The sequence below is a fragment of the Podarcis pityusensis genome, assembly GCF_964106645.2.
Source record: "Podarcis pityusensis genome assembly, chromosome: 3".
NCBI classification, from domain to species: domain Eukaryota; kingdom Metazoa; phylum Chordata; class Lepidosauria; order Squamata; family Lacertidae; genus Podarcis; species Podarcis pityusensis.
In genome coordinates this window covers 34,350,222-34,376,535 of record NC_138026.1, presented here as the reverse complement: position 1 = coordinate 34,376,535, position 26,314 = coordinate 34,350,222, and the positions used below count along the sequence as shown (strand labels likewise).

General features: G+C 41.2%; 1 protein-coding gene across 3 annotated transcripts in view; it reads left to right on the top strand.

The window, feature by feature from the left end:
* EYS (eyes shut homolog) overlaps positions 1-26,314 on the top strand; it is a 500,175-nt gene that overhangs the window by 294,272 nt on the left and 179,589 nt on the right. For all 3 annotated transcript variants that reach the window (XM_080997889.1, XM_080997888.1, XM_080997887.1), the window contains 2 exons: positions 5,343-5,493; positions 20,773-20,885. In XM_080997889.1, coding sequence (XP_080854015.1) covers positions 5,343-5,493; positions 20,773-20,885 — 264 coding nt within the window. The remainder of the gene's footprint in view (positions 1-5,342; positions 5,494-20,772; positions 20,886-26,314) is intronic.

Below are 26,314 nucleotides of genomic sequence, written 5' to 3'. Positions count from 1 at the left end.
CCGCTGTGACACCAGATGGCGCTGTGGAGTTCCATCTTTTCCCACTTTCCCACTTTGAGGTTTACAACACGTTTTCCTGAAACACTTTTTTGATGTGTCAAGATCCAGCCTAAGTATGGATCCTTTTTTGCATTTACATCCCATTGAAATGAATGGGGCACTGCTACCTTAAACATAATAATAGTAAATTATTATTATTATTATTATTATTATTATTATTATTATTTATTTCAATGTCACTTTAAGTGCAAATAGCTTCATTTGGATTGGGGCAACACTGTGTACTGGATAGTACTTCAAGAACATTAAGCTAACTTTGGTGACAATAAATACTTGCTCTATTTGCCCATAGGCATATTTGAGAATGCAAATGACCAAGAAAAGTGAGAAATAGTTGAACACAGGACCAGTTTGGTGGATCATTGGTTTCCTTTTTATGGAGTCCAAATGATACTCTATTCCCAGCATGAGTAACATTTAACAAGCTTGGCAGTAAACGAGATCTGTTTGTTTCATTACCTTTTAAGCTATTTTGCCAGGCGATCCAAAAGATGTTTTCAGTCATTGCTGACAAATGTCACTCAACAAGAGAAAGACACCACATGCAACAGTTTGGGGACACTTGCAAATGTACAAACGTTATTGTCGTGTTAAGTCACCCTTTATCCCTGTGGTTCATCAACTGATTGTCTGACCTTTCCATCCATCCAAATTTGAATGGCTTTGGGCACCAAATCCAGTTCTACACAGACTGAGCTCATCATCCAGGTTGCAATTAGCCAGCCAGTTTTTAATGATTATACTTGTGGAAGCACAAAGGATAAAATGACACAATTGCTACTGGGTTGGGCTGGGACATAATTACCAGCAGCTTAACCACCAGGGGCACTTGAATGATTGTGCATGCATTCTACATTTACAATTATGCAAAAATGGCAGGAGGAGGCAGAGAGAGAGAGAGAGAGAGAGAGGGAAAACCTGTCTTCTCACTTGACCTTTAAAACACCCTATGTGCTGATTGTAGAAAAAAGCATTTAGAAACCTTGATGGAATATTTATACAGTATATGTACTATCAGGCAATTGTGTTAGCGGCAAATGTTAAACAATAATATCTTAAGGTTGATATTTTAATTTAGCCAGTCCCTGGAAGATTCAATCAAGCACAATCAAATGGTGCACTCTTAACAAGCACAAGGTGAAAGCTGCTCACCAGCATGCTGAATTGCTAGCAACTTGTCCTGCAAACATAAAACACCAGGAAGCTATTCCAGAATATTATTAGCTCATCGGCAAATGCATATATAACAGCTGTTATGGTGGGAAGTTATCATGCCAATGGCTGTGTCTTATATCAATTGGACGCCTGCAGCCGATGTCTGGCTGTCGATCCCAACCCTCCTAACACCGCGAAGCACATAATCAGTAGGATCTCTCTCCACTGAATATTCACTCTTTCACCCCCACATCGCCGTTTCCCTCCCTCTGTTTCTTATGGGTTGCTGCATACATACTGTGCATTTGTCTCGCAAATTTCTCATCCCTTTCCCTGCCTCTTTTTCCCAGCCATTTATTTCTCTGTATTTTTTTGTGTCACTCTCCCTTCTCTCTGTCCATTCCTCTTCCCAGGCTGACCATGTACTGTTTGTGGACTGGGTTCAAGCAGCATAAAATGGCAATACCGATATGTTGAGGGTTATCAGTGCAACTTTAAGTCCTTCAAACATTAAAATGCCAGAAGCTGGGGAAGAGCTTCTTGGGAGGATTGGTGCCTTATATCTCCTGATTCAAGGTGACTTCAGCCAACTCGCATCTCTCTCTTTCTCCCCTTCCCTCCTGCCACAGCCAACTTGTTTCTCCGACCCTCTCTTCCCAAAACTTCTATTTTTCAAGCACACCTGCCCACTTCCTCTAGCTTCTCCAAGCTCTGATGGCTGTGTCTTTGAAAACACTGAAAAGACAGGGTGAGGCATCAAGAAACAATCATTTTGTGTTTTAGGAAGGAAGAAGAAAGGAATCACGATTCTGCTTTGTTTCAACAGTTTTATATTTCATAGCTACATTATTTTTTCTCTCTTTTTTAACAATATCCACAGCAAGCACTGTCTTTCCTTCCTATTAGCCCACAAAAGATCAAACAGATGTTGGACTAGAATGCACTTTATTAATCCATTCATTCAATCAGCAGCGTCCATGTGCAGGACACTTAACAGAGACCAATTCTCTGGGTTAAGGGGCTTACAATTTGGCAAGGGAGCTGGAGCTCTGTGCCAGAGGGTTCATGGAAAAGGCAGACTTTGAGTAGGAATTCAGCGGAGGACATGGAGGTGGCATGTGGGACAACAGGATGGAAAAGGTGCAGTCTTTCAAGGGAGAAGGATGCCTTTGGATGAAAGAGGATAGTGCAGCTCAAAGAACAACACTTTCTGTGTTTCTATGATACACAGAAAGTAAAGCAGTAACTTCAGATCACACACATACTTAAATAATTGGAAAATCTAAGGCTGTGCCTGCAGGACTAGACTTACCATGTGCTTTGCTGAGCCGTGTGGATGAAGGGATGGATGGGAAGGTGAAGAGGATTGTACTCCCATACACTGCCCACCAGCCCACCCTCCCAGCCAGTAGTTTGGCTGGTCATCATTGCCACCACAGCTTCCCTTCTGCTGCCCACCCATTGCTTCTGCTGCTGATCTCCCTCCAGGCCAGTTGGAGATTCCTGGCTGCTGACAAAGCCGTTGACGCACTAGGCACTCCCTCGTTTTGAGGTATTGTGGGTGAGGCCTGTGCTGCTGATAAAATACTTTTTCAAACAACACTTTAAACTATAATAGTCTAAAGTTTTCTTTCTTTCTTTTTTAAAAAAGAAGAAGTAATTTGCACCTTCATGGCAAAATGGTGGCAACACAGGCTTTCTCTGGGTGACTTTTCTCACTCTGAGAAAGGACCCCTTCCTCTGGGCAAGGGAGAACATGCTTTGTCAGCAGTGAAAAGCAGCCAGGTGGGGAAGACAAAGATAAGTGGGCAGGTAGGCAGGAAGGAAGGGCAAAGCCACTTCATTTGCCAAACTGAGGTGCCATATTGTCTTGAGCCAGCCCTGCCTATTTAAGAGGAAATCAGTTGTGCTTCAATGAGGGTGAGGATTGTGGACAGGAGGCGACACAATGGAATTTAAACTCCTCTCATGGGTTGACGTGGGCAACCAGCTAGGGTTATATCCACACTATGTATTTAAAGCACTCATACCACTTTAACAGTTGTGGAGGATCCTAGGAAGTGTAGTGTGTTAAGGGTGCTAAGCTCACAGAGCAACAGCTCCCAGCACCTTTAACAAACTACACTTCCCAGGATTCTCAGCAGTATGAGAGGGCTTTCAATGTGTGGTATGGACCAAGTGGAAACTCTGCTGTCCAAAGGCGACTGAATTCACATTTTATTTGCTCACAACAGCCTTGGTTACATGGCAGGGCCTTGTTTCCCCTCAATAATTTTATTTTACTTCATTTTGGTTACTGCTTTTACTTAGACATCCTGTTGCCGCCAAAGCGTAAGAGTCTGAATCTTTTTTAATCATCCAACTGATCAAGCTTTAGTGATTTGACCTTGCTCTTAAGCAGCCCTCTGCTTTCTTGCTGTGCAGGAAAAAGGATAACTATAATGAAACACCAAACAGAGAGGCTGTTGCTTGATTTTCATGGGTCCTCACTGTGCTTCCTTTGATTAAGGGAGAACATTTCATGCAAGCTGGCTCAAGGAACATGAATTAGAGTTGTATTATAAAAGGAAAGAATAAAAATCACATCATTTGCCTTGTGCCAAGCGTTTTCAGTGAAGAGTGTTTGTATGTTTGCCCCTTAGATTTAAGCTGGAGCATCACACACACTGTTCTCAGATAGACATACTAAACAACTGCATATTAAAGTTAAATGTGAAGTTAAGAAAAATGGTTTCCAGAACGGATGGAAAATATCCAGGAGTTTTGTTGTACCACCCATCATCAAAAAGATGTCAGGGCAGCATACAACATATTCATATTCTATTATTCTATGTCTAGTGTGGGTTGCCAGTGCCTGGGGCCACACGAATGGGTGGGTGAGAAAGAGGGAAATGGACTGCATCCGCATCACCCAGGAGATTGCAGCTGCAGAGATAAGAAAATAAGAGTTGTTCCATTGTCTGGAGAGGTCACTTCCTGGTTCACATGCAGAAGCCGTTGTCAACAGATCACAGTGACGGAAGCGTGCAGCTGTTTTGAGGCAGCAGCGGGTGGTGAAATTTTGCACCCCTAACAATTTTGGACCCGGGGCAACTACCCCACACCCCGCCACGCTATGCCATTGTTCTGCATGTCTCTTCATTTTCTATTTACAGTCACTCTATTCCATTCCTCCTCCCAATGAAAGTCAGTTTTTATATTTATTTATTTAGGAATATTCACACCCTTACTACTGACCAACGTTCTTGAGGCAGCTTGCAATATGAAATAGACAATACTGCAATACTCACTACAGAAGTTCCCCACTGCACCCGCCTTTGTTCTCAGCATACAGTAGAACTGACGGTTGAAGTGGCTAGATGTTAGTCTCACAAAGGCCAGGACTTCTTCACTGGGTGGCTTCTTCTTCTTCTGTGGCCTCATCCAAACTCCCGTTTGCCCCACAATTTCTTCTGTTTGTTCCATGTTTTCTAGTCACGGATCTGAGAGTTATTCCTTTTGCCCCACCGCTTTCCCCAGGAAAACTCATGGTTTACCGCTGAATCAGAACAAATGTCAATCTGCAGAAAACCCGGTTGATTCAGTGGTAAACCATGGATTTCCCCAGAGAAAGTGGTAGGGTGAAAGAAAAACCTATCAGACCCATGCAGAGAAACCACAGGGCAAACACAAATGTGCATAAGCCCTCACAGATGCTCCACAACTGAACTGCAGCCCACCCCCTAACAGAGACCCTTAATCTCCAATATGAAAATATACATTCTAATGGTATATTAATATTTCATTTAGACACATTTACCAAGGAACAGCTACATAAGCATTTTATTTAGAAATATTTATTTAAAGAATGACTTTGAGTCGTTCCCTCTTGCAACCGTTAAGGAGCTATTCTGCACTTCTCTTTTCACACAGTGATTTCATTGTAATTACAATTGCACCCCAAAGACATGCCAGCTTACAGCCTGATCATCAAATAGTTTATGTTTATGGGGTTCAATATAAGATGAGCTGCTTGCCTCCTTTTCATTCCTCCTTGACTTGGCAGCACTCCAGTTTGTTTGCCTGAGAAGCGTTTATGCAATGCATGGCTCATCTGCAAAACTTTCCCTCTTTCTATATTTACGCAGGCAAGACTTGGCAATGTGCGAGGCTGAAGTGACTATCCTGGGAGTAGCTACAAAAGCAAGCATGTCCAGCAACCATTGGTCGACTTTCATTTGGGATGCAACAGGACCAATATTTGTTGGTGGTTTACCGCATCCTTATGCAACAAAGCAGGTACAACATTATACATCTTGCTGTTTCAACACAGTCTCTGGGCTTCCTAGCTCAATTCGTCTAGGGGTGAGTTTCCGCACTTCAGCACAGCACTCACCTAGAGTTCCCTGTGAAAAGGAGAATTAGACCGTTAAGTTACTCTGCAAATTGTAGCTCTGAGAGTGGGACTAGGGCAGTGGTTCCCAACCTTTCTTTGGCCTTGCCCGACCTAAGCATCCCTAAAATCCTGATGCCCCCCTCCCCACCCCATGACATATAATTATTATTATTCAAAAGTGAACTCGTATTCACGTGGAAGAAGCCTAAAAGGCCATTAAGTGGTCTAAACAAGCTTCCAAATTGCTTCCCTTAAAAATCAAATTGCCCTCCTGTAGGGCATGGGGCATGTGCCTCACATTGGGAGCCATGGGACTAGGGTCTCCTAACAATGCTTAGCACCCTTAACAAACTACAGCTCCCAGAATTCTTTGGGGGGAAGTCATGACTGCTTAAAGTGGTATCATGGTGTTTCTACATGTATGGTGTGAATGTGGTCTAAATGAGAGCATTCTACACAGGCCTCACTTGTTAGGAATTCATTTCAGAAAAAAGGGAATTGTTTGCCCCTCTTATTACTGAATCATATCAGGGAAGATAATAGTTTTGATTTATATTAATTTTGATTTTTTTAAAAACACACCTGAACAGACCTACCTATTGAATATTATGGTTTTGGTTTTGCTAAAGTTGTATGTGAATGCCTCTCCATCTGTTCAGCAACTCATTTGCATTCCCCACCGCTCTGATGTAAGCCAAACATCTCATGCACAACTTGCTGGCTTTCGGGATGTATTCCCACTTCTCCCTCACATCTCCACCAAGGCCCTCAAGGACAGAGCCATGTACAGGAAGCTGGCATGCCAGTCTGCTGAGGCAAAATGAAAGGGGCCACCTTCATATAATTATTTATCCTCAAGGATGATCTGCGTATGTGCAGCCAAAGGTATACCTTCCTATCCTGCCAAAGGGGTTACTGATGTACTCTTAATGGGTTTAATTTGGCATAGTAGAGGCAGCCGCAGTACTGGCAAGCCAAACATTACATTAGATGCAACAGCAACTTGTTTCCAAAGCCTTCACCCAAGTCTAACTCACGTCATTTGTGTGGCCAGTGTCCCTGATTCAACTACAAATGCAAATCTGGAAGGAAACTTTTCAAATTGATGAGGCTCCTTTGACAGTAACAAAAAAACCCAAGCTCTTCAGTGTCAGCAGTCCAGTCCTGTGCAATACGCTGCCATCAGAGATTCAGCAGGTGCCTTCCTTTTCAACCTTCAATCACCTGTTGAAAATCGTTCTAAGCTGCCAAGATTTATGCTGGCAGTTAAGAAAATATCCTTCTGCAATAGTTAGTTGAGTTCTGATTTTATTTTATTTTTATTGTATGGTTTTATGTATGATTGTTAAAAACGGCTCTGATGTTTTAAATATATAAATAAATGGCTTAATTTGCTCAATGATCCCTTGCAGGACAGGAGCCAAATGAAGTTCATAAGATCCATAGTATAGCATGCCAAAACCAGGTCACATATAACCCTGTCAGTCCTTTGGGGAGATTTCTTCTGTACCACTTTCTAAATATGTTTGTTGCTTTTGGTGGCTCTAGATGTATATCGAAGCCCTGAGAGGGATACATTTGTTTTGGAAAATGAATCTTCATGGAATGCTGGGTTGGTGGCATGGACTGTTCTGAGTAAAGGGGCGAATTTGATATTGTTTGCACCAATTTAACTTTGCTGCTCCTTACACAGTACATCACACTGAACTGCATTGATGTGTGCCAGCAAATAAACACAGGGGATAATCTTTGACAAAGCATATGTGTTAGCCCATTAAAACAACAAGACATCTCCTCCAGAAAACAAAAATCCTTAGTAATTTGATATTTTGTGACAGTAGAGTTCTTCATTAGTGCAACTACAATGCTGCATAGAACTATAACAGGTCAATAGTGCAGTCATGGTGGCCAAAATCATATTTCTGATGCCCTCGCAGTATTCTCACCCTGTATCCAGTTTATAGGAAAAAAATGAATCCTACTCAAGCCATCCCACATATGAAAATAAGAATTGTAAGAGTGAGAGGCTGGGTCTAGCCCTACCCCCATGTCTCTGTAAACTGTCTGCCCTACGAGTTGGCCCATGATGTCGAACCCTAACCATACAGTGTTCTATTTTTCTAGAAAAAGAGGTGCCAAAACTCACTGTGAATGCCTCCCTTGTTATCTTAGAATGACAATGGCGCCCACCTGAGAGGTGCCAGAAATGAGCTCCGGTGAGTTCTGGCTGGAAAAAAACAAACACCCTGCTTCTGCATCTTGGGAGAGGGGCCTACATGGATAGAGCAGACTCTGCTCTACAGACTTGCACCCTCAAATGTGGACAGTGGGAGGACAGGGCTGATGGAGACATGATGACTGGATACAGGCCATGAGTGCATCAATCACACAAAGAAGACTACCTGAACGGGCTTTTCCGCTTCTCAATATCTAGATTTGAAAAACATCTGAGAGATATCTTGCTGTCCACCGTGGACAGAGCAAGTAACCCACATTAGCAGTGTTTCCTCAGCACTGTTCTTTCAGCAGTAACAATGGGTGTCGGTGTCGGCATAAATATTTTCAATGGCTATGATTTATAGTTAGTGTTGAACAGTAAAAGTGGTTTCGTGCAATGCAGGAAAGTAGTGGTGAGCTGTAGGAATGCAGGACAAGGAATAGTAGCTGTGTGGAACATACTCAGGCCACACAGCTTGACAATTCCAAATCCTAACCCTCCCCTGCTCAACTGAGATTTTTCACTTCCACACCCCTCTCAGCTGTTGAAATGTCTGAAAGGTTTATCATGAGAAGTTGAAATCATAGCATGTTGGATCTCCAGAAGACAGAAACAGCAATTGCATAGAATGCATGCAAGTCTAGTGTCCTGGTTTTATGAGCAATGCTCTCTAAAGCAAGCTTTTTTCCCTTTTCATTTGAGTTTTATGAGAGTTTGACATAGCAAATGCATTTGTTTATTGGAATGGAAAATAAATTAGCCATTGGAGTCATTACAATTTTAAAGAAATCTACTCATGCTAGCATCCAAGGAAACACGGGGGTGGACAACATTGTGGTCAAGGGCACCTACAAAGTCTCCTAAACTACATTATTGTAGATGCACAATATTTGCTTTTTCTGCTGCCCAGAGTATCTAAAGCAATAACAAGGGCAAGAGGGCTATGGCTGCTCCTTGAGACAGAACCTCATTTGTTGTTGTTGTTCCATTTGAGACATGTGAGTTTCATTTAATGCATGGAAATGTTACTTCTGTTCTGCAGAAGCTGACTTAAGCTTGTGGTAGCCTGCAGTTATGGTGGTCTCAAAAAAATCGACCACAAGTTATGATGCCAGAGGTCTGGTTTATTGTGTTTCCTTTTGTGAGGGAGACTTATTAAAATTTATTCATATTACATCATTGGGCATGCTATAGGCACGATTACTGTGCCCTCTCCAGGCTGGCAGAGCAATGTGCTTGCCACCTTTTCCACCTTAGGGTTGCGAATCCTCATTCTTGTTAAAGGTAGAGCATGGAGTTGAGATAGAAAGAAATATGGGCAAATGTGTCTAGCAACAAATAATACGGGGAGAGGCAACAGGGTAAGTGGTTCTAATCCTGTGGGAATGGAGCCATAGAGGATAGGAGACATTGGCTTCTCGTTAATACTGTATCAGAATGCCATATATTTGCTGCACCTTTCATTATTACACTAAGCTTCTCTGTTGGTAAATAATGTAAATTCTCTGTAGCTTAGTTTCCTGGTCTGTAAAATGGGGAGAAGAAACACTACCCTCCCACACCTCACAGTGATGTTGAAAATACCTGAAGATGTTTTAATATTGCTTGGTGATGAAATGAGTTGTGCAACAGCAATAATTTCTAGCTTGACTAGAAGGCAAACACCCACGCTACCTTTAGCATCACATGTTTCTCATTTCATCTTACCCCCTCACTTTCAGCAGAAAATTACTACTGCAGCACCTGAGTTTTCTTTTCCTATGAAAGATTACGTGTTTGGTTTCATTACAAAGTTTAATTGTGCCGAGGAGTGGAAGGGTATGCAATAACGACAGTTAACATCTTCAATGCTGTAATAATAAGAAGCCTAGACATATAAATTACTGCAGCAATTACAGCAGCACAAATAACGCTATTAATGCAATCAACTGTTAGTGTGAGTATTTGACAACAACCTTTAATCTTCCTGAAGGTGCAGCTATTTTACATTCTCTGCACCAGAATGAAACCTAATTAAACAATTAATGGTACTTTAGTTAGCTTGAAGGTGCTGCACTGGAATTTCAGAATTCAGAAATAAGACATTGCATGCTTTAAGCTGGTATTCAAAAGAACATTTCTCTTTGTGTCTGTTCATTTGCACCCACAGAATATTGAATGTGTGTTCATGTACATACATTTAAAGGGGGGGGAATCAAAGGTTGTTAAATAGTTTGAGGATGTGTTGCCAGGCAAAAGTAATAAAAATTGCTTCAGATACCAGAGGTAAGAAGAGCTGGTTAGATCAGGTCAAAGGCCCACCACAAAGGCCAACCACATGCCCATGAGAAGCCCACAATCAGAACCTGAGCACAACAGAAGTTGTGATTACTAGGAGTGGGGAGCCTTCCACCTTCACAGTTCCTCTGAGCTAGGAGGCATTAGCAAGCTGTTTCCTGCATAGCTTGAGCAGATCACAAAGACATCTTCCAAATCATTGACAGCCCAAGGCCACATCTTGGAACCATTATCTAAAATGACCCACAAGGCCAGAGACCGCTGGTTCCATGTCAGATAATGCTTTAAAGTTGTGATAGTAGCAGTAAGGATGTCATGTGGTGCACTTTACAGAGGACAGTCCTCTATTTGAAAAGCTGTCCAGTCCAAGTCTGGCTTAAAGTTGCAGAACCCAAAAACGGGTCTTGAAGTTACCATCCTTCTCCTGATTGCAAATGTTGCCACACACCCCAAACGATTGCCAACCTTCTGCCATATTTCAATCAGTTTCCTTTTCAGCATTGAAATGCCTTCTCCCAGCACCTGAAAAAATTGAGACAGGAGCCTTGTAGTTTTGCTGAGCAGCTCCAGATTCCCATTATGTGGAAATCAGTCCCACTGATTTCAGTGGAATTCAGTCAGTTGAAGTATCTGTGCTTAGGACATAGCCAGAACTGCATCAATTTGCATGTACATTGAAGAGGTCCAGGCTCATTTCAAAGAAATACGCTTACATCAAAGTAAACCAGACCAGTAGGATATCAGATGGCTCCTTAGAATGCTGAAATTAAGTAATGGAAGAGAAATCATTTGGAAGGATCTTTGGCAGTCATCAACTCTTCGCTGCACTTCAGACAGCTTTTTAAAATGTAGGCAGAGTAGTCAATCGAAAATTATTCCATAACTTGTGTCTTTCATTTCTGGAAATCACTTTGGATTAAGCAATCAAAGTGAGAGTGGCTGGAAGAAATGAAGCTGGACAGAAATGGGCATAGCCCTGAACTCACTCAAATTCTCCTTCATTTAATTAATCAGTATGGATGTATGAATGTAGACATTTTTGTTTCTGTGTGTGGTTTTGTTTTGCCTTTTGTGACAATGAAGAGAGATTGAGGCTATTTCCAGCCATGTTATTGCTGGTTATTTTGGTGGCTTCCTCGGTTGGGTGGGAGAGAGGTTTTCAAACTCTGCTCCAGGGAACTCTGGGGTCTTTTCAGGGATTCCTCAATAAGATCAATAATGGTGAGCAGCTTATCCTCTACTACCTATTTCCTCCTACCAAAAGCTTGACCCACCTGAAGCCCTCCAAATGTTTTGGACTGCAATTCCCAGCAGCCCCAGAGTTCCCCTGAACACAGTTTGAAAGTCCCTGACCTGTATGTTGAGGAAGTAACCATGACCAGAACATCCAGGATTGTGGATTGCATTGTGGGATACTGAACTAAATGACCCCTGGTGTGCCTTCCAGCTCTATAATTCTATGGTTCTAGGAGTCTGGAAGGTGCCAGGCTAGCTAAGGCTGCCCTGCAGTGTACAGTCATATGGGGGGGGGGGTGAGGGTGTTCTAGGTTGCCCTCTCAGGGTTAAGACAGATGTAACATAAAAGCACATTGCCCTGGGTTCTTCACCACCTGCATGATACGATGCCAATTTCACGATGTATATTGCAGAAACAATCACATGCTGGTTCGGTCCATAAGTCACCAAGTCACCAACACTGTAGCATCTCGTTCTCGGTTGAACATGGCTATATGCACAATTCTTCATAATGTTTCTGACCCACATATGGTCACTTTCAGCTGGGAGCCAGAAATGTCACTACAGCTTTGTTTGTTTTTTTAGTATGTAACTCATTGTGCAAAATCACTGTGGGAATTGGTTGGAAGGGGATTGTGGCTGCCTCTAGACAACCAGTGCTGCCCATGGCCAACTTCTGCTGCTCATTTCTTCAGAGCTTGACAGTAGTGCGAGATACACACTTAGAAACTGAGGGCAATTGTTCAGTGGCAGAGCACACAAAAAGTTTCCAACTTCAATCTACCAGTCTCTTAGGTAAGAAGCTTTCATTACCTGAAACCCTAGTTAGCTGCTGTCAGTCACCAGAGATCATGCAGAATTAGACCATTTAAAAATCAAATGGACAAATGACTTTAAAGTAAATGTTCATGCTATTTATGGACACAAAGATTTTTTTTAAGTGTTTAAATGTCATTTGTTTATAATGGTCACAATTAGGAATTCAGTTCTTTCTATTTTCCCAACAACTGCCCTTTTAATCAGCCCTGGGTAGCTGCTTTACATTGGAGGTTGTGCCCTAAACAGAACTCCCAGGGGACAGTCCATAGGGCATTGAAGATGACCACTGCAGAACATCAGTGGACAAACCAGAATTACCTGCTGCAGCAGAGATTCATTTTGGATTTTTATTTCACAATCAATACAGGCACAGGAAATTAATAGTGATTCAACCTACCTTCTCCCTCAGCCCACCCCCCACAACTGCCGTGGCCCCCACCAGCCAATTTTGGTATCCATGCTGGCGCAAACACAAACTCTTTCAGGTGATACTTGTTAGCTGTATTCCTACAGTTTGCTGTGTGGGAGATGACTTTGTTTGATGCAAGCAGCTGCGGGACAAGCACATAATGAATGCAATAAATGTTGTAATGAATCAAAATATTTCCAGGGTTCTTCCTTCCTAAAGAGCTGGCAAAAGGCACTGCAGTAAAATGGCACACAACTGTTAGCTAATTGGACATCTAAGAAAGAGGTGATTATTCATGGGATGGGGGAATGAACAAATCCCATCAAGATCCATGATTCTGTGTTAGAAAAAGAGAAACTAACGTATGTCAATCTTTTTTTTTTTTTTTTTAAGCAATGAAATCCTATACATACCTGCTCAGAAACCCTATGCACAGTGGGGCTTACTCTCAAGTAGGTAGGTTTAGGATTGAAGCCTATGAGTAGAATAGCCTACAGAAGGGATGTGAAACCCGTGGCCCTCCAGATGTTTGTGGATTCTATCCAGCTTAGCCAATGGTTAGGGATAATGGGAGCTGTAGTACAACATCTGGAAGGCCACAGGTTCCCCAACAATGGCCTACAGAATTAGTTGGTTAATGGAACAATCTTATATTGGGCCTTGAAAGGACTGAAGTGGCAATGTGATTGCTGTACACAAAAACCTGCCAGCTTGTGCCAGCCAGGATGGAAAGTGTGGGAATCTGGTCTCATTCTCTCTCTCTCTCTCTCTCTCTCTCTCTCTCTCTCTCTCTTCTTTCTTTCTTTCTTTCCTTTGCCAACTCCAAGCTGGCATACCAGAGCCTTCCCCTCCTCCCCAAAACAGCCATCTCTTTGGATCCAAGGGACTTTGGCTCAAAAGTTACAGTGTCCTGCTGCCACCTTTCCTCCGAAACACCCTGTTTGGGGCATTTCTGTATTGAAGAGCAGGTGGTAGCTTACCACCTGCCTGGGCATAGCTCCAGTCCTCAGGTGAAACAGAGCTACCCCCACCAGTAATGCTTCTCCCTGCCAGCAGAGACCAATGGGAAGGAATCTTACTCATACTGTACTCCCAGCCATTGGCTTGTCATGGATGGTGGTAGTAGGATTGTGCTTATATATAAACAAATATATATAAACAGATGGTGGCAAATGCCAAATTTGTTGCGTTTGCTGCAAAGCAGGATAAGGATCAGCTGCAGAAAATCTCTGATTCTATGGTAAAATGATCTCTGGATTTGGAAAAACAAGTGTCCAGCACCCTGCATGGAAAATCCTGGCCAAGAGCTGTCAGAATGAATAAGAACTTTTACCTAAATGAAAATGGTGCTTGAAACCCAGAATGGAGTCACTGGCTGCAAGCTAGAGTTTCCCCAGTGTGAGCTGTGCCTGTCACCTGCTTCTGGTTGACAGGAATCCCAGCACTGGGCACTTTCTGTCAGTGACTGCATTTAACTTGTGTAGAGACATCTAGCGAGTGTTTCTGGAAACAATTCTTAACAGGTTTAAATAAGGAAGAAGTCAAGCTGCTGCTGCTTTCAAACCCCAGGCTTGAGGCAAAAAAACCTGCCGAGTCCCCCTGCTGACCAGAAATCATTCTGATTGCCACTGTCCGAACGTAATCTTTGCAGTAAGGGTTTCATTGCAGTATTTTACGCAACAGGGTTTTAATTGCTTCATACTTTACAAATGCAGGGGCAATTGGGTGTTTGGGCTAGGTACCTGAGGCGATCAGTAACTCTTCTTTTCTAGAGCAATATGGAGCTGAGAATCATTTCTAAAGGGGAACACTATAGCCATTATTTTTTACATGACAGCCATTTTTTGAAGAAAAAAATGCAGAATTGATAAAGGAATACAAGGGAAACAATACTTTCATTAGGCATTCACATAGTGAGAAGAGGCAGTGTGCTGTGCTGTGCTATAGCAGAAAGAGTGCTGGATTTTTACCTGGAGGATCTGAGTTCAAAGCAAAGAGAGTGATTTTTGAGCATATATTGCCAGCCCCAACTACCTCATTTTTTTAAGTCTTCAGTAAGTCACATTTCCACATCACTTTTCATGTGCATTTCTTCCTCCCTCTACACATGTCTTTGCAAAGAAATTTCCCTGATATAATGCATTTTTGTATGTGATGTTCACTAATATGTGCGTTTTAATCTGCACTTCCTTCTAATCTATGTATTTTATTTCTTGGGGTCAGAGAACTGCATCACTAACTTCAGAGAAGGGTACATTTCAAAGACTGGTGTCTTTTGGTTTACGCATTGTTTTGGGAAGGGTGGATTGTACAGATTCACAGCAAAACCAATCCCCATGCAGGGTTAGCCAATCTTTCCCTTCAGATGGTGGGAAGTACAGCTACCATGATCACTGATCATTAGCTTATGCTGATGGGAGTTGCAGTCTACAACTGGAGGGCAGCACATTGGCTACCCTTTGACTGAAAAAGAATTCCATTAAAACCTTTTTATCCAGGCCCATTACCCAATGGAATTTAATCTATTAACAGCAACAACCTTTATCTTTGGGGGGAAACTGGAGGAACGCAAAGACTCTTGCCTGTAAAGACTGGATAAAAAAGGTTTGGTAGTTAGCTCAGGTCTTAAAGAAATGAGTAAACAAGTAAGATTACAGGATAGCAGACAGAGTAACAAGGGTAGTATATTTTTTAACCAATATGGTAAAATAAATCATTGCATTCATATATTTTATTACATCACAGTTAATGATTTAATACTTGATTTTGTGTGTGATTCTGGAAGTGAAAAGTGTAAATGTTATATAGATGCAGATTATTGAGTTGTTTTAGTTGGGTTCTTTGATCCAGTCGAGGTTTCCATTGATAGAGTAGGGAAGGAAGCAATTTTTGCCAACAGTCCCTGCAACCCACTTCTGGTGTGACTTTCTGCGTTGTTCTGAACAACCTCTGGAGCATATTTTATTTTTACAAGTTAAAGCTACTGACAGACCAGTCCTAAATAAGGGGTCAACACACCACTTTCCCCTGGGAAAACCTACTTTTTACCACTGAATTGGAGCAAACGTCAGTGGGTTTTCCGCAGATTGACGTTTGCTCTGATTCAGTAGTAAAGAGTGGATTTCCCCGGGGGAAAGTGGTGGGTTGGACCTATACTTTTTATTTTTAAAAAAAATAATAATTAATTTTCCAAAAAAAATTAGACAAACAAACAAACAAATATCTCAACCTTATTTGAACCAATCCTAATAACATTGTTAAGTGACTTCCTCTTATCCCCCTGGTTGATGTATATCATGTTAACCGTTTTCCAAAACCAATATTCTTATAAAATTAACTTAATCACTTAACATCTTTCTTTCAAATTTGGCATTAAACATAATAATTCGTCACATTGCATAATTAAATCTTAAGCCTATCGGATATTTGCAAGCTATTCCAATTATGGACCTATACTTTCTAGGTATGGGACAAGTTCAGTGTGGATGAGCCATAACTGTGACAACATATCTGCCTCTGATACTAGCATAGTATCATGTTTTTGTCCTAATGGGCAGAGTTAGAGATTACAGTAAAGTCATACCTTGGATCCCAAATGCTCTGGAACTCGGACGTTTTGGCTCCCGAACTCCGCAAACCCGGAAGTGATTGTTCCGGTTTACGAACATTCTTTCAGAACCCAAACATCTGACAGGGCTTCCATGGCTTCTGATTGGTTGCAAGAGCTTCCTGCAGCCAATCAAAAGCCAAGATTTGGTTTTTGAACATTTTAGAAGTGAAACGGACCTCTGGAACAGATTCTGTACGACTGTATTATTCCCAGGAACAAATGTAAAAGGTTGTCCATTAGTTGTTGGGTTTCCCCATATCTCGGACCCTCTTCCCAGTTCCCAGTCTGTCATTGTGTGAGTTTTTCCTCTCAGCCAAACCGACAACTTACCCACCCTCACAAAAGCTGAGCTAAAAACTTATTGTGTCCTCAAACACTTGAACATTCCCTGTCTCTCCTCCATGTCAGCCAGGACGTGGCAGTTTATTAGACTATATGTAGGAAAGGTTCATAAGCTACTGCAAACACATGTTGCAAAGATTTTCTAGTTTTGGTTCATGCAATAATAATAATCATAATAATAATTCTACTATGCCCATCTGACTAGGTTGCCCTAGACACTCTGAGTGACTGTACTAATAGCAATGTACTTAAATTTTGGGGGGAAAGAAGTACCTGGCTCCAAACCAAGATTTGGAAAGAGAGAAAACCTGAGTGAAGCCCAGAGTTAGCACAAAAACATTAGCACAATTTCCAAAGGAAAAGACATTACATGTGATCCGTTTTGAGGCCTACAACCCATCTGCCCAAGGAATGAGAAAAAGCAGGATGTAGGAACATCAGCAAGACTTCAAGTGGGCTGGTCAACAGAAACCAGATACTGAGTGAGTAGTGGGGTTAAGGAGGAAGAGACCAAAAAACACATTTGAAAGAGGACAACCATTAATGTGTTAGTATTTTTAAGGAATTGTAGCAACATGCTGATTAGCATTGTCCTCTAAAGACTGCTCCAGATATTATTATTTTTTGTTTGAGAATGTACCTTTTCAGCATCTCTGTAGAATAAATTAAATTGGAATAATTGACACCTTCTTATGTAGCTGAAGCCATCACTTAACACAGGGACCTTCTCAAAACTGCATCACAAGACACTCGGTTACACTTTCACATGCTTTATCTACCCTAATTATGTGAATAAGGCTGTGATAAATGTGCACAAATCAGCTTTACATGATCTTGAGCGTTGCCCTAAAGTGCAGTTTTAAAAGGGAGGATTTATTCCACACTTCCAAAGCCTTTAGCATGAATGTTCTCACAGCATGACATTAATAAGTCAGTCGTTCACATACACAGCCTTGGGAACTTTTCAGATACATTGCTGTGTGTGAAATACCAAGTTGTGACTGTATCAAGGTGTGCACACACTTCGTTTGTGCTGTCTGGTAAGAGCTCCACATCATTATTTGCTTTGGATGTAGACTGCCATTGGTTATTCATGCTTTGGCCCGTGATTAAAATACTGCAGTGTGCTTCAGACAGGGCTATGTCTTGATGACTGGAGACAGGAAAAGATGTCCCTCACAAGTATCAAGCTCGCAGCAAGAGAGAAGTGTTCATAGATTAATCACTACCCTCTTGAAACATATGCACCCAATCCTATGCATGCCTACTCAAAAGTGAGATCCATTTAATAAGGGATCCATTTTCCTTTTTACTTCTGGTGAAAAAGGATGGTGAGTGCATTTTTTTGTCTTAGTGTCCAGCAATATATACTTGAGTAACATGCTCAAGCATGCTTTTCCTTGCACCACCACCAGATAAGATGGTTTTCTAAATCAAGGAAGAAACAAAGCTACAGTGCTTTGCTTTGCTTTGCTTTGCTTTGCTTTGCTTTGCTTTGCTTTGCTTTGCTTTGCTTTGCTTTGCTTTGCTTTGCTTTGCTTTGCTTTCTTTTAAACATAAGATAAAAATCTTAAGATGTGGCTCTTAGGAACCGGCTGTTGAGAAGTTAGAATATGGTGCAAGGGTCTGATAGTGGCCCCTGCCATTTTATGCACTCCAAAGTTAGAGCAGAGTCAGTACTGCAAATATGGGGAGAAATTACATTGTCTTTTAGGTTTGGCTGGGTTAAAAGAAGTTGTGCTACTGGTATGGATACCTGTTAAGAGGGGGTTTCCTGTCACCTCAAAGGCAATGTTTTCTGGTGGCATTCATTCATACGTTCATGTGCTAGCTGACAAAACTTTAAAGAACTTGAGAATGAAAACATAGTTGACAATGACTAATCATATGTATTGTATGTGTATGCATTTTGGAATGAAATGTGACTCATCTGGCTACCTTTTTTATGGAGAGAGAGAGAGAGACATTCTTGGAGGATAAATTATTAACACTAATTCTGAAAGTTTTCAATGGAATAAGTACTTCTGTATGTCTATGTACACCACTAACAACCTTCCATAAAAGCACTGATGAAGCCCTTAGCTCAGTTGGTTAGAGTGTGGTCTGATAACACCAAGGTTGCAGGTTCAATTCCCACATGGGACAGCTGCATATTCCTGCATTTCAAGGGGATAGGTTAGATGATCCTCATTGTCCCTTCCAGTTCTACAATTCTATGTTTCTGTGGGCTGTATAACACTCCTGTGGCGCTTCCGTAGCTATCTTTCCCCCAGGAGGTCAAAAAGCATCCACTCTATTCCCTCCCCTCCCTCATATTAGCTGGCCTTATTCATAAACATCTTCTGAAATACGTGTTTGTTCTGCAGTTCATTTAGCCTAGCGCTCACCATGTGGGTGGGTGTTGTTTGACAGGGATGCTTGTGAGACAGTGGTGCTCAGGGCAAGAAGGCAAGGCTCATAATTATTTTATTTTTATCTGAGAGGAAGAACATTATGTCTGAAATAGACTGATCACAAATCCAGAGGAAGTGACCAGGGACTCAGTTGGCGGTTTTCTGTCTTCTGGCAGTCATGATATAACATAAAATATTCACTAAAAATACAATTTTCAAGAGAATGCAGATTACTTTTCCTCCCCCTCCCCCCCTTTTTATATTCCCAAACTGCATTGTTAATTTGCACGTCAGTGTGCAATATAGATTTCAGGTTGCTATGGTGATGGTTTTGCCCACACTAACTTGACATTAGCAATGCTGAAAAGAGCTCCGATGAAGACAGCAGCTGATATAAAGGCTGTAATGATGCAGCTTTTGACCTTTGACTGTTTTATCAGCAGCTATTGTTTTCCTTCTTAGGCTAACAAAAACAAGGATTTGATTTTAAATATTAGCACTTGTGTGATGTCGAAACAAGGACGGTAAAAAAAAATTCATAAAGCCACACAGAAGGTTAAGGCACAACTTCTCGAAGAAACCCAGTTATATCACAGGGAGTGATAAATCATTTGGCAGCTTTATTTGCGTCAGGAATCAATGAATAATTTCTTGCAAGGTCCGTGTCAACATTACACCTCTGATAGGATTACAATATAAGGTGAAGCCTGTCTCTCTGTGTTAAAATTTAAGAATAATTTTTGACCCTGGTCCAGAGGCTGTCATTCACATTGATAGGTTGCATAGATGCTGTTATGCACAAATATCTCTACCAAAAAGACAGTGCCTGTGCTTTGCTGGTGCTGATCACCTCCCAGGGTTAGTGGTGTTCCTATAAGCTGATATCACCAACCATCCTGGGATCAGTTTATTAAAGGGATTGCCTTACCCATTCCTTGCCTGCTCATTAACTTCAATCCGCAGAACATGCCACACATTTTTTCTTCTACATTTGTGAAGAGTGTGACAGTACCTGCACTCTACATCTCCCTGCCTATTGACATTAAGCAGGCACCTTCACTATTTTGTTTTATTTCATTTATTTTCTGTTTCAGTATGCCGATCCAGACATAGGATTTGTTTAAAATATTATTGGTTTTAATTATGGTTTGATGCACATTTGTTTTTGACTGGTCTGCATATTTTAGTCATGTTTTATACGTAATTGGACTGCTTGGAGATCTTTTCTTGAGCAATGGTTTATAAGTTTACTAAAAGGGGGGACTGGTGCATTGTGCGTGGTTCAGGAATATTTTGAGTGCTGAGTGGTGTTCCTACCATCCCCACATCGCCATCAGAATATTCGCTTGCAAACCTAGATCATACTAAGAAGGGAAAACTATGCATGGAACACCATTTTTATTACATAAATGGCCCTTGCTTATATTGGGACCCGTTATTCTAGTTCTCAAAAGATTGAAGTCTGGGAATGCTGCGGAATACTGAAGCTGACACTATATGGTTGTTAACGTTGCTAAATAAACCATACCGAAGTCTCAGGTCGAAACGGGTTCATGATTACCAACAGACCAACTCTCTGTGTTTGTGAGGAGAAGACAAAAGAAACAGAACTGGTTATGATGGTTCCTAATAATCTTGATTCTGCATTTGTACAGAGAAAACATGTTCAACACTAATTTGTCATATTGGAAACCATCTTTCCTTGGGTCATTAACATGATTTTAAGTAAATAAATAGCTGTATAATCTGATTCGAGATCAGGTTATATCATGAATCAGGCCAAACTCCACACCGCAGGGAAATGTGTGGTTTCAGAACTGAGTCTGCCTTGCATTCCAACACTGAGAGACGCCCAACTCTTGATTTTTCCACTTTCAGGTGACTGAACCCACCTACAATTTTACCGGCTGTATTGAAGTTACAGAAATCAATAACTTGGGACCCTTCACCTTTGCTAATGCTGTGAACAAAAACAATATTGACAGCTGCAGGTAAATCACATTCTGTTTCTTTTCCAATCAAGAGCAACTGATTCTCTAAGACTGTTGTAGCTTGAGATACAGTTTCTCATTTTCAGACTGGTCTAAAATACATTGGGGGGGGGGGAGTATGTGTGCATTTCTCTTGATATACCATTTCTCCCCTTCTATATGTGGGAACAAAGGGGGGGTGCAGAATAGTCCAATTAAGCCTGACAGCTTACATATTCTGGGCTTAGTGAACAACAGAATGCAAGATAAAAATCAAGGTGGAGGGAAAGAGGTATACATAATGGGTTTCTCCTCACTGTATTAGAATTTCCATCAGTGTGTGTGAAAGGCAGGAAAACTGGTGTTGTATGTAAAGGAGGCCACCAATCATTAAAAAATAATATTGGGGTGGGGGGAGTATTTCTGTTGCTAGCTATTTAGTAGGGTATTCATTTGGAAGTGGGACAGTAAAGAAGGTCCTTTCATGAAAGCTTCCTTCTACCATGGCTTTGTGGATGAAAATTAGCTGGACCATGTTTGCTATCCAAACCTATTTATTATCTCTCATGCAAAAGGTAAACTTGTAACACCCAGTGTGTAATTCATGATGTCATATCGCTTCACTTGTTTCCTTCAAATTATTCAGCCCAGCCCATTTTGCAACTCGTTCTCTTTTGTAATTTTGATGCTGTTTTTAAAGATTTCATAACTTGTTTTTGAGAATTTCATTGTGTGTCTTGGTTTACATAATTTTTACTACAGACCTATGATAAATGTGTATCAGGAAAGGAGATTGCTTGCATAAAGTGGGGCTTAATGTAGCAGGATTTGTCATTACAAAAGAAGTCTTTTGAAATGATTATTTCAAAAATAATATGGTCCAGGCCGTCGCAATCCCACGAACACTCATGGACTTTCACTCAGTTTGCACTCACTTCAATGGGGGCATGAAATACCGGATTACGTGGTATTTTGTAAGCAATTATGAAAATAATTAAGCAAACTTTGCTCACTTCTTAAGTGTGGCTCTGCACAAGCAACAGCACAGGCCTTGGAGCTTTTATTATGAAATTGCCATCCCAATACCAGTAGATTGTACATTGGCACCAGGCTCATCCACAATCCCATTGCAGGACAGCCCAGTGATGGGGCAGGGCAGGGTGGTTGTGAAGATGAGGAATGAACCAAGTTAGCAGTTGTAGTATATGCAGATGCATGTGTGGTTACACACACCATCATTCCAGTGTTTTCCCCACCCTTGCCAGCCCACCTAACCTGCTGCTGTTGCTGTTGCCTGCTCAGTCTGAAAGGGATAGAACCTGCAATGGGCTTCCAACACTCTGCCAGAAGTGGACTGCCACTCTGAAAATAAATTAGTGGGTCTACATAGACATTGAGCAAGCTTGGGTATCTGAATTTGATAAAGCTGGGCAGCATCAAAGATCTAAAGTAGCAACGTCAACGTGTCTATAATAAGATGAAACACATGAAAGGCATTCAAAGTCTGATGTACTTTCAAAATGTTCATAGTTCGTTTGAACATTGTCAGGTATGATATGTGAACTGGTTGCAATTCTCACCCAGTCCACTTGTCACATATCTTAGGTCTGAACAACTTCTGTACTACCAAAGCTAAGCGTTGCTCACCAGCCATGCATCTGTGGCCTGATGGAGGTTTTGACGTTCTCCTGGTTTTTGCAGTTCCGGAAATGTACATACGGGCCTTTACTTCTTGTAACGTTTGGTGTCTAACAGTAAACAAAAATAGATAGAACATAATGTAGAAGTAACACTCGCTAAATTTCTCTCCCAATGCAATGTGATGCAACTGTCAAGTAACTTTTATGTGCGTATGATATGAAGGCAAAAATTAATGTCATTATCTTTGCAGTCATTTTATTATTCATAATATGTGTGTGCGTGTGGTACAGATAGATTGTGTTCTCTGAACCTTGTCTTACAATGCAGTCTTCTTGTATTGCATTGCGATACATTTTCTATCGTATGGTCATTATTTTATTTTTAAGAAAGACATTTCATCAAGTACTGTCATATTGCCTCGAATGTACTAGGTGGCAACCCCCCCCCCCCCCAAGCTCAACTCTGTTGAGACCTTGGATAGTTTAATGGAAATTCTAAAACTGTTTCAGAAGTGTCAGCAATTTATTTATTTAAAGAAAAAGAAAAATACCAAGAGGAATGTTGCTCAGCATTCAGCAGGCGAGGCCTTTTATACTCCTCAATTCTAATATCCTCTCCTTTTATGGTGCCAACTTTATCACCAGTGAAATTGGGTCTGCCTGATTCAACATTAACTGTCTTTTGTAGGTTTAAACCTATGTAAGCAAGCATCTTGTATTATGGTGTTAATTTTTGGTTGAGATGGAATGGAAGCTGGATGTGGTTGTTGGCTTTTGCAGTCGTGTATGACTTTTAGCCTGCAATAGATAGATAAACAAAAAATTAAAATGACATTTTCAGATTTAATGGAATAGAGACAAGTAATTTACATTCTGGAAGCCTCTGGAAGTCTATAATAGTTTGTTTTTACAAAAAAAAAAGAAGTGTAGTTCCGTTTTTGTAGTAGTGTTTCTGTGTGTGTTTTTAACTACTGTATTAGCATTAAATAATTTAACTAGTGAAGATTTTCTCAACACTTTGTGTGGCATTCAACTAAACTGTACTCAAAAGTTGACCTACTGAAATGGGCCCAACTAAATCATATTTGTGCTTGGGAGCTGATTCAAATGCCCAGGGTGGCTATAGAGTAGTTTTTCATGTGACTAGCACCACTTCAGTATGGACATGAGGGGTTGCTCATAAGAATCTTTCCACATCCTCACATAGCAAGGAGAAGACTTCCCCATGTATGGATAGATAGATTGACATATGGGGCTACTTTCAAATAACTGCTCCCTAATGGGCATTCTGGCAGGGTACAATCACATGAGTAAGCGTTTCACACATCTGCTCAAACATTGCCTACAGATGACTAGGTATGTAAATTCTTTTTTAATAGAAGATTTTAAAGAAATAGAGAACAATAACATGAATAAACAACAACACAGTCCCCATAAGCATGCAAAGGGATTATTGCAATACAGCATCCCATTGAATTTTACTCTGGCAGGGAAGCTGGCAAGAAGATGTCCCTCCAAAAAGACAAATTGTGATTGGGGTGCATATCTTTCCACTCCTCCCTCAGTGGCACAGCAGATAAATGGATGCCACATTTTGATAAATTTATCTGTCGGGAGTTACCCCATAGGCTTTTTGCATTCTTGGGCAGGTTTATCATCAAAGCACCAATAGCCAAAGCCTAGTGTACCTTTAAACAAAAAACAAAAGAAAACAGAGGAGTTGTCCACCCACTTCCAGTTTTGTTTCACTTCTCATCTGGCCACTACCAAGCAATTTAGTCATCTTTTCCATCCATTTCCGTAGGAGTCATGTGTAACTAACTTGGCTCAGTGTCAACTCTTATTTTGAGAGCTGCCCAGGATGATGGCACATCCATAGGGCTCCCCAGGAAGATATGAAAACAAAGAATATTTCATGTACAGTTTCTAACAAACACTTGGGTTTTTGCAGCTGACAAATTCTTAAATCCTGCCAAACAATTCAGATGTTGTGGCCAAGGCAGGCCCACAGAGAGGTCAGTCCCTCCACACTGACAGCCTAGGCATCTGTCCACGATGGAGATACTCAAGTTCCTCTTGGCTGCTTTGCACACTACAAAAGTGCTGCTTGTAACATGTGAATTGCGAGAACTGAAGCTTTACTTCATTTGTTCTTTCTTTCTTTACTTGTGATCAATGGCCTATATAGAACAAAAGCTTTCTACAGCAGTATTTCAGAATGCAATACCAAATCTGTGTTAGCTCGTAAAAGCATTTTAGTATGTGGGGAGGGAATAGTGTGCAATGGTTGTTTTTTTATTATTAAAAAAATGAGTTCTTTTTTAAAAAAACATTCCACACTATTCCTACAAAACTTTGTGCAAACTTATCCCACAATCACACCGACCTTATCTTCTGCCTGTGATTCCTCTAACAAGTTTCCCCAACACTGTGATGAGCTCCAGCTATCTAATCATTCTTTTAATGTGAATGAAAGCAAGTCCACATTCATGAACACCCCCTTTTTAAGGCACAGGTTTGTGAGTATATTTTAAACTTATGAATATTTAAGCAGTTTGGAATTTACTCAAAGATGTTCTGCCATTTCTATAACTAGATCTGTTTGGATTTCAAAATACCAGAATGAAAGCTAAGGCGTGTGCAGAATTTAGTGAGCTTTTGAAAACAAACTCGATATGGGAGTTCATTAACCTTTTGAAGACTGTTTGCTTTCCTTCTTTAAAACAGTTCTGCTCAAGAGACAGCACATGCTATAACTAAATTTCAGGGGAAATGCCTGCAGCTATAAGGGCAACCAGACCTTGCTGGGATAAAGGAAGACAATTTCTTCTTCTCCCAACCACAGCCTCACCCTGGAGCTGATAAAGGAGGCTTTGCTGTATCGCTCCCTTGGGACCCAAAACTGTGAGCGGATGAGGCAAGTTGGCCTCAAAGGTGGCCTGTATCCTGACCCTGGACCTTGTAACCCTGAGCTGCAAGCCTTGGGAGCCACCCATCGCCCTCAAAAGTGCCTAAGGGGATCACCAAGCTGACCTAACTGTTTCCCTTCCTGCACCTACCTGCCAAAGTAATCATTTAAACCAGTCTATTTAACACACTACCATCTCGCCCCACATAGTGCAGAGTAGCAAAAAGACCAGTGTGCCAAGCCAAATAGCTTGCCGGCCAGAAATTCCTACTGTGCCCAGAGGCAACCACCATAGCCACACTATGAAAGATTTAAGATCAAAAGCCCCAGTTCTTGGTACATAGTTCCACATATTTGTACATAGGGTTGCTGTGCATATCTGTGGTTTTTGTGCCTCATGAAGTAAAAAATTTATGTTCCCACTTGTGGACAAGAGTTCAGCACAAAACAACATGTTCTGACGGATCTAAGAGAGTGAGGAAGAGCAGTAAGATATTGCAATATTAAGCTAAATTGTACAAAATTAAATTAACTGTACAAATTGGGAAGAGGTGAAATACAGTGGTACCTCAGGTTACATACGCTTCAGGTTACATACGCTTCAGGTTACACACTCCGCTAACCCAGAAATAGTGCTTCAGGTTAAGAACTTTGCTTCAGGATGAGAACAGAAATCGTGCTCCGGCGGGGCGGTGGCACCAGGAGGCCCCATTATCTAAAGTGGTGCTTCAGGTTACGAACAGTTTCATGTTAAGAACAGACCTCCGGAACGAATTAAATACTTAACCTGAGGTACCACTGTAGTGTGGTTTGTTCTTCTGAATGATGCTGACACTTTCAAAGAGGGGCACAAGTACAATAACCAGTTTGGCCTTTCAGATGACGTACAGTTCAACCAGATC